Raw genomic sequence first — 21,811 nt, forward strand, 5'->3', positions numbered from 1 at the left:
ATATCTGTGTAGTCAAGCTTGAGCTAATTAGGACATTTGGCTTCCAGTAAAAACAATTAACCCTACTTTAGATTGAGGATGAGTCAGCTTGGAGATGGGTCATGCTCACATCAGCAAGAATCAGTAGGGCTAGATCTGATTTTCAGGGCTCCCTCCCGCCTTCCCAAGGCTTAGTCAAAGAAAATACCCCTCACATAATGAAGGCCATTCCTCAATCGGGGAATCATACCGCTTTATTTACACCAGTGACTTGTACATCTTTTGTGACTTGCCAGATTTTGCTGAGTGCTCAAACCAGTTTCCTCTCGTGGCAACTACATGTGAGGATATAAACCAATGACCTACTTCATCCAGGATCCTTTATCTGCAATCCCTTTGGTTCAGAATACCAAAATATTTTTTATAACTAACTTGGCAGAAAAGTCTGACCTGAATTGGTATGAGGCTATTTAGTATCTTCATACATGTGACTATTCATGTATTTTATTACAGAAATAATTGATTTCAAGGTGCTGCATCAGACCTAAATGGACATATTATGAGTCCAAAATCCACATTGTTCTGACTTCTAAAATGCACTTGGCACCCAAATGTTTCAGATATATGGGATGGTGGACGTCGGTACACGTTTCAGTGAATATCAAACTCTGGGCTTTTCAAGCTGGAAGAGACCCTGGATGTCAGCAAGTAGGACTCTCTCACCTGCTGGTGGAATGAGGCTCAGAGTCACGGCATGGAGCTGATTGTAGGCTTAGGGCTCTAGCTCATACCTCACACCAACCTTAATAACACTACAGTTTGAGTCTGATCATTTTAAAACAAATTTATGACCTGGGTAAAATGATGAAGCTTAAATAACTTGTGGTGGAAAGAAAAGCCAAAAATAATTCCAAAGCAGGTTGATCAAAATGAATTACTTCCATGGTGACAACATACTTTGAGTTAATGGTTATAAATGATTATGTCTAAAGAAATATAGTAATTATCCACATAGTATAAGATATATTATTCATTTACTTATCTATTCAGTACACATTTATTAAGCATGTGAGTGCCAGATATATGTGCCTACGAACTAGATAGGCAGTTCTAAAAGGTGTGCTTCAGTCATTGTTACATGTTATTGGGAGCCAGGAGGTGTTGTGTATTTTAACTACCAACACGCATTTATTGAATTGTTGCTGTGTCTAATGAACTATAAACTCTGCATCCAGAATTAAGTCAATCATGGAGCAGGGGGCAGAGTTGAAGTCCCCAGGATACAAGATGCCCAGTTTAGACTTGTCACCATTTCCACTGCCCCCTCCCTGGTCTGGGCCATCATCATCTTTCACATAGATCACTATAGTCGCTTTATAACTTGTGTCCTGCCTCAACTGTTGTTCTCTGCACAGCAGTGAGAGGGATTGTTTAAATTTACAGGAGCCAGATCGCATTATTCCTTCCCTCAAAACCCTGCAGTGATTCCCCATTTGTCTCAAAGTCCTTATGATGGCCTGCCGCCCTCCCTGTCCTCTGCCCTGCCCTGCCCTGGCGGCTCCCGTTGCCTGCAACACTCTCCCCCAGGGTCTGTATGACTGCTTCCTTCCTCTCCTGCAAGCTTTGTTCAGATGAAGCCTGCACTGATGACCTTTTCTAGAACTGCAACCTACTCTGCCTCCGCCACCTCATGTGCTCTTGATCCCCTTCTCTCCCAGGTCTAGTTTCACCTTGTAATTCACCTCACACAATATTAATATATGCGTTGTGCTCATGCCTACTGTCTGTTTCCACAAAGTGTGAGGCTCTCTGGCACTGATGCCTCCTAAGCACTCAGGATGGTGCCCAGCACATGCTGAAGCCCTGGAAACAGCTTTCAGATGAATGTCAGTGACCGAAGTGTGTGTGTACAACTGGAGTGTAGAACCTGAGCACAAGTGACGAGGATGCAGGGGAAGGAACAGATAACTTGGTTCCTTTGTGTCAACTCGTGGTGTTCAGGCTTGACCCCCACGGGCCAGTGCTAGGAGATCACAGCACAGGTTCAGGGAGGCGAGTGGCGTGGTCAGACCTCCACTTGGACAGCTCTCCCCACCCCAGAGCAGAGAGTGGACTGGGCTGGGACAGGACTGGAAGGGGGAGCCCAGGCTGTTCTTCCCTGCTGTTCATTTTTCTTACTACCATTTTTCTTCCCCAGAATATGTTGAGGGTCATATATTCTAGTAATCTTTAACTGGGAGGGGTGACTTCTGTCTCCTAGAGGACATGTGGGATTGGAGACATTTGGGATTGTCACAACTGCAGAGGTGCTGCTGACATTTGTGGGTAGAGGCCAGGGATGCTACTAGACATATCGCAATGCCCAGGATAACCACCCCAAATACTGGTGGTGATGCGGCTGAGAAACCCTGGGATTGAACATTCAAGAGACCAACTCTTAAACCTGAGGACACCCCTGCTTACAATAGAAGCAAAACAGGCACGTCCTGTTGTCCCTCAGGTGGCTTCATAACACACCTCTTTCTCTGCCAGCACTCTCCTCGTGTGCCCACTGTCTTCCTTTGGGCCATGTCTTCCTGCCTCACTGTCCTTCTGCTGAGAAGGTGGGGGAGTGCTGCAGAGGCATGTGGCTTGGGAGCTGGGCACAGTGGCATTTGCACAGGGTCCACGTGTGACATGGTTATCAGACAAGTGGAAGGCTGACTGGCTTGTTCTGTGGTAACTCCCCTGTAAACATTCTTCCTGGGTGGGTTTGGTTGTGCGTTTCCATCTTCTAGTACCCTTTTAGGCGTGTGGACCCTTCAGAGTTCCTGTATCTAAAGGATTTGGGGTCCTGTGGAGTAGGTCTGAAATAACCAGGGATTTTGTAAAGAGTAGCTTTCACTATGAATTCTGCTGGTGACTTTCAGGCAGAGAGCCCCGGCCCGGCCTGCGGTGAGGCCCCGAGACTCTGGTGCAGCAGCTCCCGCTATTGAGTGCGGCTCTGTGGCAGCCTCGGTGCTGAGCACTCCCGCACGGGGTCCCACTTAATCCTCAAACAGCCCTGGAGGTCCCCTGGCAGGGCAGCTTCCCGGCCTGAGGTCTAGGCAGTCAAATGAGGCTCTATGCTCAGAAGAGCCCTGGGTTGGCTGAGTGCTTTGCTGTTGCTGCTTTGAAATTCTTAATCCTTGTTTAACAAGGAGCCCCACGTCTCCATTTTGTGCTGGGCTCCAAAATCATCTGCACTTGTGAATCCCTGGGGAGATGCATGTCCTCCCTCCTTCTTTCTTTCACGTTTCTAAACTCTGGCTTCGGCATTACATTTAGGGTGTCTGCCCAGGCTCCACGCTCCCTAGGCGGCCTCAGATACCCGCTCCTGAAGGGCAGTAAGGGGAAGGGATTTGGAGGTTCCTGCTGTCTTTCCACACCTACCCCCAACATTCCCTCTTAAGCCTGAGAGAGGTCTCTCTCTCCATCTCTCATTACCTTTTGCCTCTTTCACCCAAGGTACTCCTTGGTTTTGCATCCTTATTAAGGGTAGGTCTGTAGGGGACGGCCATCACCCTGTCTTGCTGAATCTTTGGTACCATATACTGGGTACACCTTCACAGGGAGAAAACACCTTCCTGGGGAAGGGTGTTTGCTCCAGACTTAAAACTGCTGGAATCTTCATTTTATTTCTATTGCTTGCTTGCTCTGTGACTTTAGTCACATTATAAACTTTCCATGCTGTAATTTCCTCACTTACTCAACAGATACTTACTGGCCCCATCCAGGGCCCAGCGCTGTCCATGGGGTTGATGGTGAGACCATCTTTGAAGTGGTCAGAGCGTTGCCAGGTGCAGGGCTGTGGAACGTCGTTGAGGATCTCTCCCTGCCCACTTGCTGCAAGGCTGGCTTGTTTGACTCAGACTCCACTTCTCAGAGTTGCACTGTCTTTTTGCTGTTTGCTCATCAGGACTTGGGCTCTCTTATGCACTGGGGCAGAGTTTGCCATCATGTGACCAAAGGCCCATTTTGTTCGAATTACCTGGTGGTACTGCCTGGCTCTCCGAATTTTCAACAGTCTGACTAAAGTCTGAGAACATGCTAACTGGGGAACGGCTGGGTAGACAGTGGTTCTCAGTGCCGGGGAGCTAAAATAACTATGCTGCACTGCTCTCCAGACCAGTGGAGAGGTATCTCTGGGTGGGGTCCAGGCATCTGTAGCTTTTAAACACTTTCCATGTAGATTCTATGTCCCAGTGAGGTTTGGGAACAGCTGCAGGTAGTCTTTCACCATATATCAGGCTTTGGAGCAGGAATAATGTCAAGTACCAAGCTTCTCCCTGCTTCCAGTTTTCCCCTCTTGTGCCAAATAATTGAGAGAAAAGACCATTTTCTCCCTAAATAGTTTATTCTCTCCTTATGTGTTGGAACGTAGCCTTGCCTTCTGCAACTCTGCAGTGCCAGCACATCAAAATTATAATAGCAAACAACAAATAAGTTGTAACAACAAGGAAGACTAACCATACTAATTATATTAATTCACTAAGTACCAGGCACCGGGTCAAGCATGATTGCATTGAATCCTCACAATGCTATGAAGTGTGAATGTTAATGTTATTTCCACTTTACAGATGGAGAAACTGAAGATTGAAAGATTAAGTAGCTTGCCATGTCACTCAGCTGGGACAGGCCAGTCCATGTACTTAACCATTCAGTGAACAAGAAAATAAGCAGTGTCCTTCAGCAATGAGGTCTGTTTTCATGGACTAGATCTCCCTGTGCCTAGGCTTCAGGACTGTAGCAGAGGGGATTAGAAGGATGCTGGGTTTTGTTGTTGTTGTTGTTTTGTTGTTGTTGTTGTTGTTGTTGTTTCCCTGCTCTCTGGTCTGAATATAAGACCAGGGCAAAGGGCTGGTGAGAATTTGGTCTTGGCCTTTGAGGCTTAGGCTTAGATGGGTGTTTGCTCTCTACTGCCATCTGCTGGCGGTCTGTACCAAGCACAGTCCAGAGCTCCACATTTCTTATAGCAAGTGGCGGAAGCCATGGTGTCCAAATGTGGAGACCTCGTCAGTTTGGTGAAATGCCTTCAGTTCATACTGTCAAAAGTAATCATGCCATGTATTTTTTCAAGAAAATGGGAATTTCTGATGCTTTAAATAATTGTGGTAGGTTTTCCTGCTTTTTTCCCTGTTGGTAGATTGCTAAACCTGTTCTGAACACTAGCTTATGTTTCTGACTCCAAGAGCCAGACGATAAAGAAATACAAAAGTTTAATTACTTCCTAATCCAACAGATTGGACATGGCTTCCCAATCCTGGGGGACACCATGATTACATTCCTGTTCTCTGCATTTGTGTCAGAAAAGTTAAAACCAAGCCTGGATAGACGAGAGAAGTGAATTACTGCCGAACCTCGTCAGGAACCTGCCACTCAGCATGGTCTCTCCAACAGTGTGCCCAGAAGGTCCAGGCGGCTCTCTCTACCGCTCTTGCATGCAGAACAATTAGGTTTAGCGATGATGAAAACAGAATGATGTTAGGAAACTTGACTGTAGTTTCTACCTACTGATGTATCTTCAGGAAGTAATTCCTGTATAGAATGGTTATCTTGGGACTGAGAGTTACCCAGTATCACACCTGTCATCTTGTAGGTGGACCCCTGGGGTTGGCTTGTCTGATGTGACAAAAGATAGTTTATCTGTTTGAAGAACTCGGTGCCTGTGGGGAAACCAAGTTGGTCTCTAAGAGAAAATGTTCACAGCTCATTAAGTTTATGTTGTAAACAGTGTAGCAGTTCTCTCATCTCCCTCTCTCCTTCTGCCCATATTGAGCCAGAAATAATCCGTATCAGTTTAGCCTCATTGCTTTGCCAAGCACAAAGCTTACACTCGCTTTCTATTCTCCTTATGTTGGTGGGCAGTTCAGTGGAACCTCTTTTCAAATGGAATCTCCTACAAAACATATATTTGAGGTGCTGAGGGAAAGGCAGCAGTGGGACCCTCAAACTCCTGCCTCTTGGTCTCCGATTTCCCAGCTCTCTCCTTGCCAGGCCCCTGGAGCCTTTTTGAGAAATCCAAGAACTCCCGGGACACAGTCTGAAAATGCTGGGTGCCATGTGACTCGACTGGCTCATCAGTCTGAGCTGGGCTGGAAGGTTCATCTTTCTTCCTGAGTCTTTAAAAAAAAAAAAAAAAACCTAAAGCAAATGTTTTTTAAATGTTAACAGTTGTCGATTCCAGGTGGTGGGTTGTTTGTTATAATATTGCTTGTACCTTCTTGAATTTGTTCCCACAAATAAGGTTAAAAAGTAGTGGGGTGGTGGGAAGAATAAATGTTTGTACGCTGGGACCACATACAGCACCAGGTCCTTGGGAGAATTTTTTATTTGCGAGCCATTTGGACTTGGATGACCCCACCTGCTTTTGGAGGCCAGAGGGAGCATTGGTGTGTTTGTGCTTAAAGTGAAGACGTGGATTCCAGGCCTGCTTGGGAAAGGGCAGTGTCTTTAAAGCAACCAATGAAATTATAAAGGGGCTGTGTCATTTGAATATTCAATGGCAGTTAAAATATAAAACACATCACTGAGATGTATATGTCTGTATATGTATGTATAGTACAGTATATACAATTATTAGTATATATACATATGTATATGTTTATAAAAACTTAGCTGGGTTTTGGTATATAGATATCTGCTTGTAAATGTCTGCCCCTCCTTAAAATGTAAACTCCACGAGGGCAGGAGCCTGGCTTGTTCACTGTTCAGGCTCAGAGGTCGGGCACATAGTGGGTGCTGAATAAACATATTTTGGATGAAGGAGTGAGATATATTCCTCCTTCTTTGAAGGTTCTTATTGAGAACAGGGATGGTACCTTTTATTCCTTGGTATCTCCAAGGACTCAAGAAATATTTGTGACTTTGATGTTTTATTTCATTCATTCAACAATCCTTATTAAACATCTGCTTCATGACAGCAGCCACTGTGCTAGATACTAAGGACATGGCAGTAAGTATGAATAAAACTGGTAAAATTCCAGTCTGTCTTCAGACCTTCCATTCTAGTGAGAAGAAGCAGGCAATAAATGTAATATGTAAACTATTTGATTTTTTTGCTGATGTTGGAATATTGACTCTCACTACTTTTTGGTAATGCTGAAGGGCAAAGCGTTAGACCCGTTCTGTAATAAAACTAAAGACGACGCAACGCCTCTTGGGGAGACGACAATTGAGCCCCCTCCAGCCAACCCCCCGCAGGAGCTAAGAAAAACAGAGGGGAAAATGGGACTGTGTTGATTGATGAGTGGTAACTAAGCCCCCGGGGAGGGTGGGAAAGAGATGAAAGGGACCGTGTCAGGAGGGTTGCTGCGAGGCAGAGGGGTCCCCTGCAGCTGAGCTGTGGGCCCTGTGGGCTTGTCCCAACAGTTTCACTGCACATCCATCCTGCCCATCCTCAAAAGCCCATCCTGATGTTTGCAGTGGAGGACGTGGAGCAATTGACCACCACCTGGCGTTCTGCTCCTAACAGGAATAATACATCTGCCTGTGGGCTTTCCTCTTCCGTCTCAAGCCATGTAACCATGAATTCGGAGCAAGGAATAAAGAGTTATCTCATGTAAATATAGCCTTGTGCCTTTAAAAAAAAAAAACACTTAAATGTGTTTTCTCATTTGATCCTTATAAGACCACAGTGAGATGATAAAGATAAGGATTACAATTAGGGTGTCCGTGTATCCTAAATTACCCCTTTTGCCGTCCCAGCATCCTATCTGGCTTAGCATTTGTCCTGGATTTTTTTAAATGGATTTGATTTTTTAGAGTGGTTTTAGGTTCAAAGCAAAATTGAGCAGAAAGTACAGAGGTTTCTCATATAACTCCTACCCCCACATATACGTAGCTTCCCCTGCTATCAACGTGCCCCACCAGAGTGGTACCTTTGTTACGATGGGTGAGCCTACATAGACACATCATCACCCAAGGTCCATACTTCACATTAGGGCTCGGGCACTGTTGGTGGTGGTTATTCTGTTGGTTTTGACGAATGGATGATGACGTGTGTCTACCATTACAGTGTCCTACAGGATGGTTTCACTGCCCTAAAAATCCTCTGTGCTCTGCCTGTTCATCCCTTTGTCCTGGATTTTTTGTTTTGCAATAAACTTTTCTTAGAGTTCTGTATTAGAAGATATTTTTGATAGAACAATTTAATAAATCTTTTGACATAGTAAAACTACTTTCTAGGTCAATAAATATTTCAAAAAACTATATAAACTTAAATATTTTTAGCAACTCCTGTTTTTACAGGGATTCCAATTTGGATAAATTACATGGTCTCCATAATTATAGTCTACAGTTTAAGGGGAGAAAAACTGGTCCCCAGAGAGAAAGAGACTCTTGTTCCTATGTCTGGCCAATTAGGCCAAGAGCCAGGGGAGAGTCTAGGTTCCCAGACGTCTGGGGAGGTAACTCAGATCTCAAAGCTTATCTTATCAGATCCTCACCTTGTTTTAAAGTAGTTATGAAAGTGGGATTGCTTCTGTATTTCTAGTTCAGACATGAGAAAATATATCGTGTAAGTAAATACTTACCAAACCCAGTAAGAAACAGAGTGGCCCACAAGAAGTCTCAGAGATCATGACTCGGGCGGGCAAGCCCAGGGCCTGCCTCAGGATGAAATGCTACTACAGAGGTAAAAGTTTAGACTTAAAAGGAGTACTATACTTTTAGAGAAGATTGCATAAATTAAGTTGGTGAAGAATTAGCATCTTCATTGACAAATGTTTGATGGTATTTTGAGACTGAAATTGGAGTTTCATTTGCATATTTCTGGGACATAGTACATCTGTTTATCTAGTAGAATGAGTCTAGGTTCTGATCAAATACATACTAAACTTGCTTAATATGATAATTAACTGTTCTGTAGTATCACCCACATATAATTTTAACAAATGTTACCATCCTAAAGATTGAACTGATTACTTTTTCATAGCAGATCAGAAGGAAATTATTTCAAAGAAGATTAGGTTTTCATAAAGACTGATTTCTCCTCTTGTATTTATTTTAAGATGTAGTATTTAAAATACACCCTGCTGTAAAAATAAAATACATCCTTATCCTAAGTCAGACAAGAAAAAATGGTCACTTTTTTGCAACCTAGATCATGGGGTGGGAGGGTGGGGGAACGTCCAACACAAGTAAGGAAATAACACAGATTTGGGTGTGGAACTCATTCTCCACCTCTGGGGGTCTTTAAGATGTGTCGCATTTGATGCTATCCCAGTGAAAGGGTATTGGCATTAGGTGTTTTCCTTTTTATGTGAGCACGGTGTGGAGATACGCTTTTATGTTACTCATTTCCTGTTGTCAGGCCTCTCTATCCGGAGCGTGTGCTGGAAAGCAGACCGCCTCCTAGCAGGGACCCAGGACAGCGAGATATTTGAAGTGATCGTGCGAGAGCGGGACAAGCCCATGTTGATCCTGCAGGGCCACTGCGAGGGGGAGCTCTGGGGTCTGGCCCTGCACCCCAAGAAGCCTCTGGCTGTGACCGGCAGCGACGACCGTTCCGTCAGGTGAGGCCCCAGCGGCGGCCACCATCACTGCCCTGACTTCCTGGAGATAGATTTCTTTTGCCCCAATGTGGTTGTTAATTAAGAGAAAGATAATGCATAGAACAGAATGACACAGTTTCCAAATGGAATGTTAAGACATTTAGCTCAACAAGTTGGCTTCTTGGCATTTTGTTGTTGTTGTTATCTTTTTTGGCTCTATCTCAAGTCATGAAAATGTTTTTACAAGTGGAAGTACACGAAGACTGGTTAGGCAGGCTTCCAATTCTCTTTCTAGCTCATCTGTGATGAACCCATATTGCCCCCTGGTACCCTTGGTCCTCCGCAAGGGGGTGCATAGTGATTTTACAGTGTAGAGCTTAAATTCTGATTTTCAAAATTGTCTTTCGCACATTGGTAAATTATTCTTTGTAAGTCCTCCTATGAAATGTTGAGCATTGTTACCACATCAAAGGGGAGTGATGACACCAGAGAAAATAGCAGTTTGATTAGGGCCTGAGGTTTCTTGTTGTGGATCATTCGTTACTCTTTGAGAGCACAGCATTGGGTAAACTGAGCAAAATCAATATTCTTCCAGTTATCTTGTGACTGTTGAAGGAATGAACACATGATCTAAAAGTTTGAGATGAAGAGTATTAACAGTGATTTCAGTGTTTTAGTATTTATTGTTGAGCTTTAAATGTGCTCAACAACAAACGAGCCAGAGAGAGGGAGTAGCAGGAGAAGACTGATCAATGGATCGAATGGTTACTGAGTCTGGGTTTTAATAGCTAAAATAGAAACATTGTAAACTAGATTAAAGGTCACTGTTCTTTTCCACTTGTCAACCTGAAATAACCAAAAGGATCAGAATCCAGTTTTAGAGTTTATTCAATCGCAAAGCTGAGAATGGCCATTTGGGTAACACAGACTCTAAGGGAATGGGGTTAGTGCTCTAAAGGTGAAAACTAAGTTCTTACATAGGCAGAAAAAGAAGTTTAGGAGCATTATAACACTTTCTATACAGGCTGGTGTATGAGTTACAACAATTTAAGTAGTTAGTTTGTTTTCTTTTCCATACAGCTTGTTTTCATTTCCTTTCCAATTTAAAAGTATCCTTAATATTCCATCTTAAGACAATGTAATAACCATGAAATTTTTGTGTGAGAAAAGTAAGAGGAAGGCTATATAAAGAAGATCAACAGTGGAGAGGGAAGGGGTCTTGCCTAGTGCCTTTAGTTATTTACATTTTCTAAAACAATGCAGGTTAGGGAGAAGGTGAATTTATAATCAGAAAAGCAAAGATCATGGCTGCCTGTCATGTAACTCAGGCCCCATAACCACATGCCTTTAAGGCTCAAAATAATTAAAAATTCCAACAGCTTAGATTTTGAATTACTTATTTTCACACCCCTTATTTTTGTATATTTATGAAACTAATGAAGATACAATCTGCATACTTACTAATTCTATTTTTTAGTCTCTAGCAAGCACGAAAGCCTCATCGATCTAAAAACGGTGAAAACAACTGCAGTTGTCTCCTTATGCGACGTTTGTTTGGTTTATACTTCTCTTCTTCCTTTTCTATTTCTTTTCCTTCCTTTACTGTGAACTTTCCCAGAGCAGCCAAAACAGTTGCCACCGAGTTATTCAAACACCTGTGAAATTTGATTCATGCCCATCCACACAGAAGTGATTTCAAGAAAACCCTCAGCTTTTGTATTTTAAGAACTGTGTTGAGGCTGGGTGCAGTGGCTCATGCCTGTAATCCTAGCATTTTGGGAGGCTGAGGAGGGAGGATTGCTTGAGGCCCAGGAGTTTAAGACCAGCCTGGGCAACATAGTGAGACCCTTGTCTCTACAAAAAATTTTAAAAGTGAGCCAGGTGTGGCGGTGGATGCCTGAAGTGACAGCTACTTGGGAGGCTGAGGTGGAAGGATTGCTTGAGCCCAGGAATTCAAGGTTGCAGTGAGCTGTGATCATGTCACTATACTACAGGCTGGGCAACAGAGCAAGACCCTGTCTAAAGGAAAAACAAAACAAAACTGTTGAGTTTCAGAATTGCAAACATCCCTGAGGGGAGCCCTAAGTACAAGAGTCTGTCTTATTTCCTTTAGCAATTAGTTTGGCTAAAACTTACAATGCATTTTTACACTGAATATTAAAATTTAGGAGGGTGAAAGTCATAATTTCTTGAGAAAGATTAGCTTAGCGACTTCATAGGGATAATACAGTTTACTGAGGAGTGATGGTTTCTTATTTTGCTAGTAAAGCAAAGCTTACATTGCTTAAAATAGTACAAGGCTAAAAACAGCATGAGGTTATGAATAATAAATGAGGTATTAAGAGCATATTCAGCTTTAGGCTGAACAGTACAGGCTGCCTAAGGGAACTGTAAACTAGTCACTGCGCAATTCCACGTTAAGGGATGTGCCCCCATCCCTCCTGATGGCAGAATGCATTAGGAGAAACTGTGCCACATGTCACATATTCTTGTCCTTCCATTGCGGAACTCTAGGTTGTAGGTGTCCCTAGCAGACATTGTTGTTAGTGTGTAAAGAGAAGTCTGTCTTTATAAAAGTGCTAACAGATAGAGGTCAGATACCACAATTGCAGCTAACCCTTATTTGTGTTTTCAAGTGTTCAGGTTCCCTCAGTTTGTGGTGCCTGGGTTAGGTGTTTCTAGAGCTGGGAACACGTGCACCCCACACTGCTGAAAGCTCCCTGTTTGCTGCACTTGTCCCTCGCTCGTCATTTTTCCATTGCCAGGAGCACTGGGAGGTGTCTGCCCCACCAAGAACAGACCCATCAGCAGGGTGCCCAGGGAGCTTATGAGGAGTGACAGCACGTGACTGTGTGCAGCCAACTTTGGAACCATGCTAGGGAAGGGTATCATTCATTCTTTTCTATCTCAGATACATTTTCTTTCTAGGGAGGCCGACAAATGTAACATGTATCTCAATCTGTGTGTGCTTAAATAACTGTTCCTGGAAGGATACTAATTTTTCCTTAAATGCTAACAATAATAGCATCTAGTAATATTTCACATAAGTGTGATTAACAGCCGTTGGTATAAGTCAAAGACAATATTTAATTTCCAAGAGAAAAGTAAGATTCGATGTGAAGTACTGTTTAAATTTTCCTTATTCTATGAATTTCAAAATCTTTGGAAATGTTTTTTCATTTTATATCTCTGGCTGGGTATTTTGAAATAATGAAAGTGACCCAAAGATGCACTAAACACCTTTCCAGATTCCCTGACAGGCCCTGATGAAGGACAATGGTGTGAAATTAATATGTCTTTTCTTGTTATTATCACTGCGGTGAGCAGGCCTTCCTGCCTTGGGCTGGCTGATGACACAAGAAGTTGGTTTTGTTTTGTTTTTACTTTGTTCTTGTGCCCAGGCTGTGGAGCCTGGCAGACCACGCCTTGATCGCCCGCTGTAACATGGAGGAAGCAGTTCGTAGTGTCGCTTTTAGCCCGGATGGATCTCAGCTGGCCCTGGGCATGAAGGACGGCTCTTTCATTGTTCTCCGAGTCAGGCACGTACCAGTATTGAAAATGGTATTTAGAAATGCTCTTTTGTTAAAAGCTAAGATTCTCCTGGTCATACATAATACATGCCAGGACCTTAGGAAAAATTCATTTACTCTTTCAAATAGAAATACTATAGATCCACAATCCCCTATCTGTAATTCCAAAGTCCAAAATACTCTGAAAATTCAAAGTTCTTTGGTAACTAATTTGGCATCACAGCCTAACCCAACGAACTGATGTGAGGCTGTTTATAGTCTATTAATCTCTTAGTAGGAATAATCATGTGTCATGTGATTTGCTGCAAAAATATTGTGTTTAATACAGGGTGCTACCCCAGCCCCCACTGGGGATGTTACATAATATATTGTATGTGAACCTTTCTAAAATCTAATGAATAATGAATTCCCAAGCACATCTGATCCCAAGGGTTTCGGATAAGAGATTGTGGGCTTTGTAGTAAGCCAAGAAAAGAGGAAGAAAGAATAAAGCAACGTCCAACAGCACCAGATGTTTAGAGGTGAGCAGCTTGAGTAAAAGATTTCTTCCACCCATAATTGATACTAAAATGGAATATTTCCTATTTACTAACATCCTCTACTTTTACTGTACAAAAATTATGACCCACCCTTGTAATTCCTCTGAATGCGTTAGTTCTCTTGGCTCACGTTTTGTGATTATAAAAAAAAGAAATGCAGTTGTAAATTAAATACTGCATGTTTTGCACACAGAAAATTCGATATAGGTTTGAAGAATACTCTTGGCACAGTTTATTACACAAAATTCTCATTACCAGCCCCAGGTAACTCATTACCGAATTGGTGGACATTATCCTTCTCTGCTTAGGGATGTGTGAAAAGATGGCTAATTATCAGGTACCCTTTTTGATGGATTTCCCAAGCCTCCCCCCCAAAAAATCCCCACACACCTATTTTATGACATTGTAGTCCACTATAATGCTATTAATAAATGATAACAAACATGAGGAGTTATTGTGGAGAAGCAAGTATTTGGCATTATTTATGCATTCCGTTCGTCTTGAAGTTGATGGCATCATCTTTACTGGCTCATGGGACCTGCTAGTTACAAACCTGTCTCATAGAGAAAAACAACTTCAGTGAGCTTTCAAATGTGAGCAGAAATTATCAAAAGAATCTAATCAGGAAGGATGCAAAATATTCCAGTGATTCAGTGTATTCAGGAATGACTTTTCATAGTGAAAGTTAAATGATTACATAACCATTTAACATTTAAACACAGGTAATTTTCTTCTTTTTTCACTTGCTCTTTTTACAGTAAAAAGCACTAAGCTTAACAGTCACAAGTTTCTTATTCTTAAAGTTTAAAAAAGATGGTTCATTTTTATGCTGACCTTGATATATTTTACCTTTCTCCACAGCATATTTTTAATACAATTTTGTTAACCCCAATTTTTTAACAAAAATTGTAGGGAAAAATTTATAGTTGAAAATGAAAATAAACATGCAGTTCTCTTTTAGGAATCTTTTTATTCATACATAGTGTACATTTTGGGGGGTACGTGTGATAATTTAATACATTTGTCTAATTTGTAAAGACCAAGTCAGTGTAATTGGGATATCCATCACCTTAAATATTTTTCTTTATGCTAGAAACTTTCAAAGTACTCTCTTCTAGCTATTTTCAAATATACAATAGATTATTGTAAACTATTATCCTACTGATCTATCAAACAATAGGTCTTATTTCTTTCTGTCAAATTGTACATTTGTACCCATTAGTCAACCTCTTTTTGTTGCAAATATGCATTTCATTAAATTTTTTTTATTTTTACTTTGGAAACCCAAAATATTTAAAATGTTTATTTTCCTAAACTGGCTGTAAATTTTAAATAATACTATTTTATATATTTCCTCAAAAGTTAATCCTTTAATTCCTGTAGGTTTTTGCTCCCTTTCAAAAGACTTCTTTTCTCTGACACATATATTTTAAAACATGACTTGGTTTTTCTATTTCTAGATTTGCTGCTTATCACTTTGCCTTTTATTCCTATAGAGATATGACAGAAGTGGTTCACATCAAAGATCGAAAAGAAGTCATTCACGAAATGAAATTTTCTCCAGATGGTTCTTACCTTGCAGTGGGATCCAACGATGGCCTAGTAGATGTCTATGCTGTTGCCCAGCGGTATAAGAAAATCGGAGAATGCAACAAGTCCCTTAGTTTCATTACGCACATCGACTGGTCCTTGGATAGTAAATACTTGCAAACTAACGACGGTGCAGGAGAACGATTGTTCTACAAAATGCCATGTAAGTCACGTGGCGGCACTGGATGTTTGCAAAAAGCAAAACTTGGAACCACATGAAGAAAATGTACAAGAATGTCATTGTGACCTCAGGGCAAAGAATGTTTTCTAAGTAAGATCCTCCTCAAATCATAAACTCTCAAAGAAAAGGTTAATGAAGTGGACCACATTAAAATAAAAAATTACACAAGAGACCATGATTCAAATTCAAAGATAAGACATAGACTAGATATAAATCCTTGCAATTGTTATAATGGACAAAGGATTTATGTCTAGAATTTATAAAGAATGCCTATGGATAAGTGAAAGGAAAAAAAAATAGAAAAAATGGGCAAATTTCAAATGACCAATAAATGTGTGAACCCTAGGTATCGGGGAAATGATTAAAACAACAGGGGTTATAATTCTGCACTATCTAGATTGGCAAAAATCTTATTGGCAAGAAGAAGGGAAAGGGAAACCACATACACTGCTGGTAGGAGCATGCACGAAGGCGTATGCACAAGGATGGTTGTGGTAGCAGTGTTTGTAATAGCCAAAAATGAGACACGATGCCTAAATGTCAGCATGAAGAGATGTGATTAAATTAAATGTTGTACAGTCACATAATGGAATCCTATTATAAAGAACTTAAAAAAAATTAAAGTGGAGAACTTATGACAATATGAATAGATCTCAAAATTATTATGCTGAACAAACAAAAAGTACAATATGTACAGTGTACATTTATATAAAATTTTAGGACATGAAAACAAATTATATTTACGACTGTGTACATATGTAGTAAATGTTTTTAAAATGCACAGAAATGATAAACACTTAATTCAGAGTGTTGGTAACTTCTAAGTAAAGGAGAAAGAAATGAGATTGGGGAGAAATGAACCAATGGATTTTAACTATCTGTAACATTTTCTTTAAAATTCTACTGTGATAAAGACAGCATATTAAGATTTGTTGACACTGGGTGGCAGACATAATTGTTCATTATAGTAGTCTCTATAATTTTCTGTATGCTTGAAATATTCATAATTTTTTAAAATAGAGAAAATCTTGAAATAGTTATACAACCAACTTTCAAGTATATTTGGAGGTTCATGACCCAAATGTTCAGTTCATTATCCAAGTCCTTTGCTTTATCTGTTACTAATGCTTTCTTCCTGCTATTTGCCTATTTCATTGTTCGTTAATACGTCTCTAAAAGGTTGAATAAATAGTGATAATGCAAAATAGTCATAATACTTATGTTAGTGCCTTGCACAAACAGTTTTGCAGTAGGGTGAGAAATGAATGAAAATGAACTGGAGGTATAATTTGTGGGTTTCAGCTTGCCAGGAAATAACACTCCCAGGGGTGGAGTTGGCTACATTATCATTAGGAAAACTGGTTTCCGCCAGAATGCCAAAAGTGAACAGTCTATTGAAACTTTGGAAAAGATGACCTGGGGAGAATTAGAAACCACCTCTGGGATCAGCTTAGCACCTCAGACAACAGTTCAAGATGTAAATCCTCAAAGATTTGAGGATCGTAGCCCTCGGTTACTGTGATTGTTTAGTCCTAAACCTGCGTTCTTCATATTAGAAGCCCTTATTATATGATTAGTTGATGAAATGTGCTCATTAGGATTAAAAAACCACAATTTTATTTGTGACTTCAAGATAACTATTTTATATATATATATATATTTTTTTTTCAAGATAACTATTATAAGAGATTCATCTGACTTACAGTAACACTTGTTAACTTAAAAAAAATTAACAAGGTTTATACTTTGGGGAAAGGACAGCTTTATTTCTGGTAAAGGGTAGCAGCCTGTTGGGCGGCCATTCCAACAGGCTGGGGAAGTGTGGCCCCGGCCAGAAGCCTGGCACACGTGCTTCAATAAAGAGACAAAAGGGAACAGGATTTTATATTGACCAGGGTGGTCAAATATGCATATTCAACAAGCTACAGGAGGAGTCATAAATATTTATGAAGGGAAATCATACATGTAACTGCTTTATCTCTCCTCCCCTGTCATGGCTGAGAGCTCGGTTTTAAGGTGTTGCTGGGGGCCCCTTGGCTGAGAGGGGTCCATTCAGTTAGCAGAGGACTTAGGATTTTATTTTTAGGTCACATACTCATTTAGTAACATTTAGCTTATAATACTGAAATAAATCATGAATGAGACTCTGCCCTATCAAATTCATAATCTTATCATTATTAGGTACATATTTGTCTATTTTCTTTGCTTGATATTATATATATTTTTTTTCCATATGTGGAAAAATATTAAACATGTTTTTCATTTGCAGTAACAAAATTACATCCTGTTCAGTGCTGATCTCGTAATTTAGTTTATCATTGTATCATTGAGCATTTGGACTTATTTCCAATTTCATTGCTGGTCCAGACAGTGCAGCTCCAAACACCTTTGTACAGGTGGAATTTCCAAGGCAGGAGAATATAGTCCTGGGTCAAATACTAAGTTTCAACTATAAACTCCTTGATTCTATGGTTGTCTTAATGAATTTTTGCATACTACTGTAATACAGTCCAGAATTGTTGAATGCCAGTTGGACGATGCACCGGTAACGTACAAGGGCATCTACTCTCACAGATTCTTTATCTGAAAATATTTGGGAGGGAAAGTATCGGGTAGTATGCTTAATTATCTTGATTTTGAATTTGACAATCGTGTGTGTGGCTAGACATTCTCCCAAACATTTCGTTCTTGTTTCTGTTTCCACCTTCCTGTGCTCTCTGGGACATCCCTGACCTGCTGCTGATGGCAGCTGGGTGCTGTGCTGCACATGTGGGAACATACCAAGCACAATTGTTGGGACTGTTTTCCCCAACCAAGTACATTTATTTCATCATCATTTTGTGGATTTTCAGAGTCGAGAACTTTTAAATAATAAAATCCATTAATTTTTTTCATTAATTTAGTGAGCCTGCATTTAAAAAAAATCACTTCTAGGCATCGTTAAGTTTGAAAAATAGAAGTTCAAGATGAACTTAGCCAAAGTTTTTTAAACCTGGCAAAATGCTGGTGACTCAATGTGATGCCACATAATTTAATAAAAGTCATTTCATCAACAATACAAATAAGATCGAGTAAATATTAGTAGTTTGAGATATTATATTTAGTACAATAATTATTTTCCTTTTTTACTCTTTTTGATACATTATACGTATCTGTGGGATATATGTGAAATTTTGTTACATGCCTAGGATGTGATCAAGTCAAGGTATATAGGGCATCTATAATCCAAGTATTTAATAATCATTTTCTCTCTATTTTCGTTCTGAGTTTTGAGTGTGTTTTCATTAAACCATGCCCCCTGCCCTCTAAAATCTCAACCTGGGTAGAGGATTAGAATCCGTAGTTTCCTTGAGTTATAGAAGTTTTTTAGAAACAAAGGTTTTAGACCTCTATAAACAGAAAGATGAATAAGGTAAATTAGAATATGCTTTTTATTTAAATGTAATATTAATATTTAAATTGATTATTTTCAGCTGGGAAGCCTTTAACAAGTAAAGAAGAAATCAAAGGGATTCCCTGGGCCTCTTGGACATGTGTCAAAGGTCCTGAAGTGAGTGGAATTTGGCCCAAATACACTGAAGTTACTGATGTCAACTCAGTGGATGCAAATTACAACAGCTCAGTGCTGGTGTCTGGAGATGACTTTGGATTGGTGAAATTGTTTAAATTTCCTTGTCTCAAGAAAGGTAAGGCTGAAGAGATGTTCTGTTGCATAAAGGTTTACTCTAGACTATGTATGTAATACAATTAAGGCTTATTTTCCTGGTGTCTATTCCAGCAGACCCTTCATTTTATCCTATATGTTTACTCTTCAACAATTTTAAACAGAACATGTTGTTGATGTCTTCTATTCTTGACATTCTAAGATATGTGATTTTGCAAATTTGTCAGAATTTGCTAATACTTAAGACCATTTTGTGATTCATAAGGCTCATATTTCACATTTCAAAGTTGTGTTTATTTGTGTAAATAAATATTTATAATTTAAATTATATTCCATTAAAATGTTGTAACTAGAATTCTTTTATGCCTCACAGCTACCTGTGCTTATACATGGGAAAGCAAAGTAAATCCTTTCAGACATAATTAAGATCTGAAAGTGATTGTTCTGGTGATAATATAATTCTTGGACTCTTTGTTACAGCACTAGTTTTGCAAAGTAGATTTACGTAACTGGTGAAATTTTTGAGAAGTTTGATTCAAAACAATCCTTCTGTGAATCATTTTTTGTTACTTTATTGTTAGAATTGTGTGACTTCAATTATGTGACACCTTGAGCTTCATGGAATGTGATGAATTAACTATGTAATGACCCAGTCCTCTTCTTTCCTTGCAAGTTTAGGCAGAGCCCATAAGCAGGCTCTTCTGAGACTCCTCAACTGTGCCCTGCAAATCTGATCTTAGACAAGCAATTGGCAGGGACATGCTGCTGCCTGAAAACTCTTTCACTTGAACAAGTTTTAAATTAAGCAAGGAAAGAAATTGAAAAATGTAATCAGAAAGTCATTTTCAGCTAACTGGCAGTTTGGAAGCAGTGACAATTATGGTACAAAATGGAACGCAAAATGTGCAGCAAAACCACCGTCACTTAAACTTGACAAAATTAGCCATTAGTTTAAAACATTCAAGGTACAAAATTACCTCCGCATGCCCAGTTCAAACTTTTCTCTCTCAGTAATGGGCCTTTTGAGTAACAGGGCGATCTTATTAGATTGAGTAACGTACTTGCAGAGGGTAAGTTAGGCCACAGAAGGTATCTGGGAATTCAGAAGAAACATCATTGGATCAGAAGCCAATACTGCTGGTCTCCAGCGTCAGAACTGGGGAATGAACTTAACTCAGTGAGAGTTGATATCCCCTATATATCCCCAAGAGTTGTAAGGTGGGCTTGGATCTAGAAAATAGCAATGGAAATGTTGGATCTATTATTAGAACAGAGAGTGGGGGTGAGTAGTTCTGTCTGTCAAAATGAGACAACCTTATGTGGAAACCACCCCTGTGGATGACGGCACGTGGAGGGCGTGAACGAGGAGAGATGGCAGCCAGAGGGACAGTGTGGTGAAAGGTAGCAAAACCCACCTCGGCAACCTGCCAAGTATCCAGGTTCTCATAGCAAATTTGCTTGTTCTGCTTCTCATGGCATGTAAATCTTACAATTTGTCTTGGAGATATTCAGGCTTTTGTGTCCTTTTTGTGCCAAAACTACTGGCGGGAAGTTAAGAACAGAGTATGGGAATTGTTGATGGGAATAATAACAGTTGGTGGAGTGTGCATGTGCCTGTCTGTAACCTCGGGTGCCAGGGACAAGCATTCCCCCCAAGTTATTTGAACCTGTAAGCAGCCTGATGCCCATGAGCAAGTGTGGGAGATGAGCAAACATTATTGCTTTTCCACTGTGATTTAAAAAACTCACAACCAAGTTAATTTGACACATTTGCATTATACGTTTGTAATATTCTGTTGCACAGTAATTAGACGTGTTCTGTGGTTAAGGAAAATGACCACAATTGGTACTATTTTTACATAGCCAAACCAATTTGTATTCCTCATTTTGACAGTCTTTGCATCTTAAAATAATTAGAATCAATGCTGACCTGATGCCATTTAGACAACATCCTATTTGACCATCACCTCACAGACACTGACAGGAGGGAAAATCCAAAGCCTTGCTCAGTGACATTTGCCATGTCTGATTACCCTTGGTACCCACTCCTGCTCCAAGGGGAGGCTCAAAGGCTGAGGGTCTCCATATTTCACTGGTGTGCTCCCATTCCTTTAATCCTTGACACATAGTCCTTGAATGGCTCCCTCCCATGACAGGTGTCCTGGGTGTAACAAGCCGTGAGTTGTGGAAACCTTGGACTTTGAAGAGGACAGTGCTAGCCTTCAGCATGGCTTGGGTGAGCTTGATGCAATGCAGGGACAGGAAGACCAGTGTGGCTAGAGCACATGCATGAGGGGAGAGTCATGTACCATGAGTTGGAGAGGGTGATGGGGCCATGTTGTGAAGGACCTTGTAGGCACTACTAGCAATCAGGGTTGTCTTCTAAGTGCGATGAAAAACTACTGAGTTTTAAGTAGAAGGAGTGACATGACCAATTTAAGTTTTTAAAAGACCACTTGGATATCATGTGGAATGGGTTAGGAAAGGGGAGGCTTCAAGTAGAGAGATAATTGCAAGAGTCCAGGTAGAGGATGAGGTGGCTTAGATAAAGGTGTTAGGAAGAGATGCAAAGAGAGGTGGTTGGGTTTAGGAAATAGTTTTAAGGTAGAGCTGGAGGTCTTACTGGTTGGATATGGGAATAGAGGAAAAGAAAGGAATCGTCAAGGATGACTTCTAAACCTTGGGCTTGAGAAATGGGGTGAATGTTGGTGCCATTTACAGAGCTGGGAAAATGAGAAAAGGTTTTGTCTCTGTGAGTGCATGTTTCATGGGGATAAGAGGGGAAGAGGAAGGTCTCAGTCTGTTTTGTCTGTGAC

The 21,811-nt window shown here is 40.6% G+C and overlaps 1 protein-coding gene across 1 annotated transcript in view; it reads left to right on the forward strand.

The window, feature by feature from the left end:
• The window catches only part of EML6 (EMAP like 6), a 227,285-nt gene that overhangs the window by 107,045 nt on the left and 98,429 nt on the right, over nucleotides 1-21,811 (forward strand). Inside the window, exons 7-10 of the mRNA XM_045549610.1 lie at nucleotides 9,311-9,512; nucleotides 12,893-13,030; nucleotides 15,057-15,313; nucleotides 18,805-19,017. Coding sequence (XP_045405566.1) covers nucleotides 9,311-9,512; nucleotides 12,893-13,030; nucleotides 15,057-15,313; nucleotides 18,805-19,017 — 810 coding nt within the window. The remainder of the gene's footprint in view (nucleotides 1-9,310; nucleotides 9,513-12,892; nucleotides 13,031-15,056; nucleotides 15,314-18,804; nucleotides 19,018-21,811) is intronic.

The sequence above is a fragment of the Lemur catta genome, chromosome 4 (assembly GCF_020740605.2).
Source record: "Lemur catta isolate mLemCat1 chromosome 4, mLemCat1.pri, whole genome shotgun sequence".
Lineage (NCBI taxonomy): Eukaryota > Metazoa > Chordata > Mammalia > Primates > Lemuridae > Lemur > Lemur catta.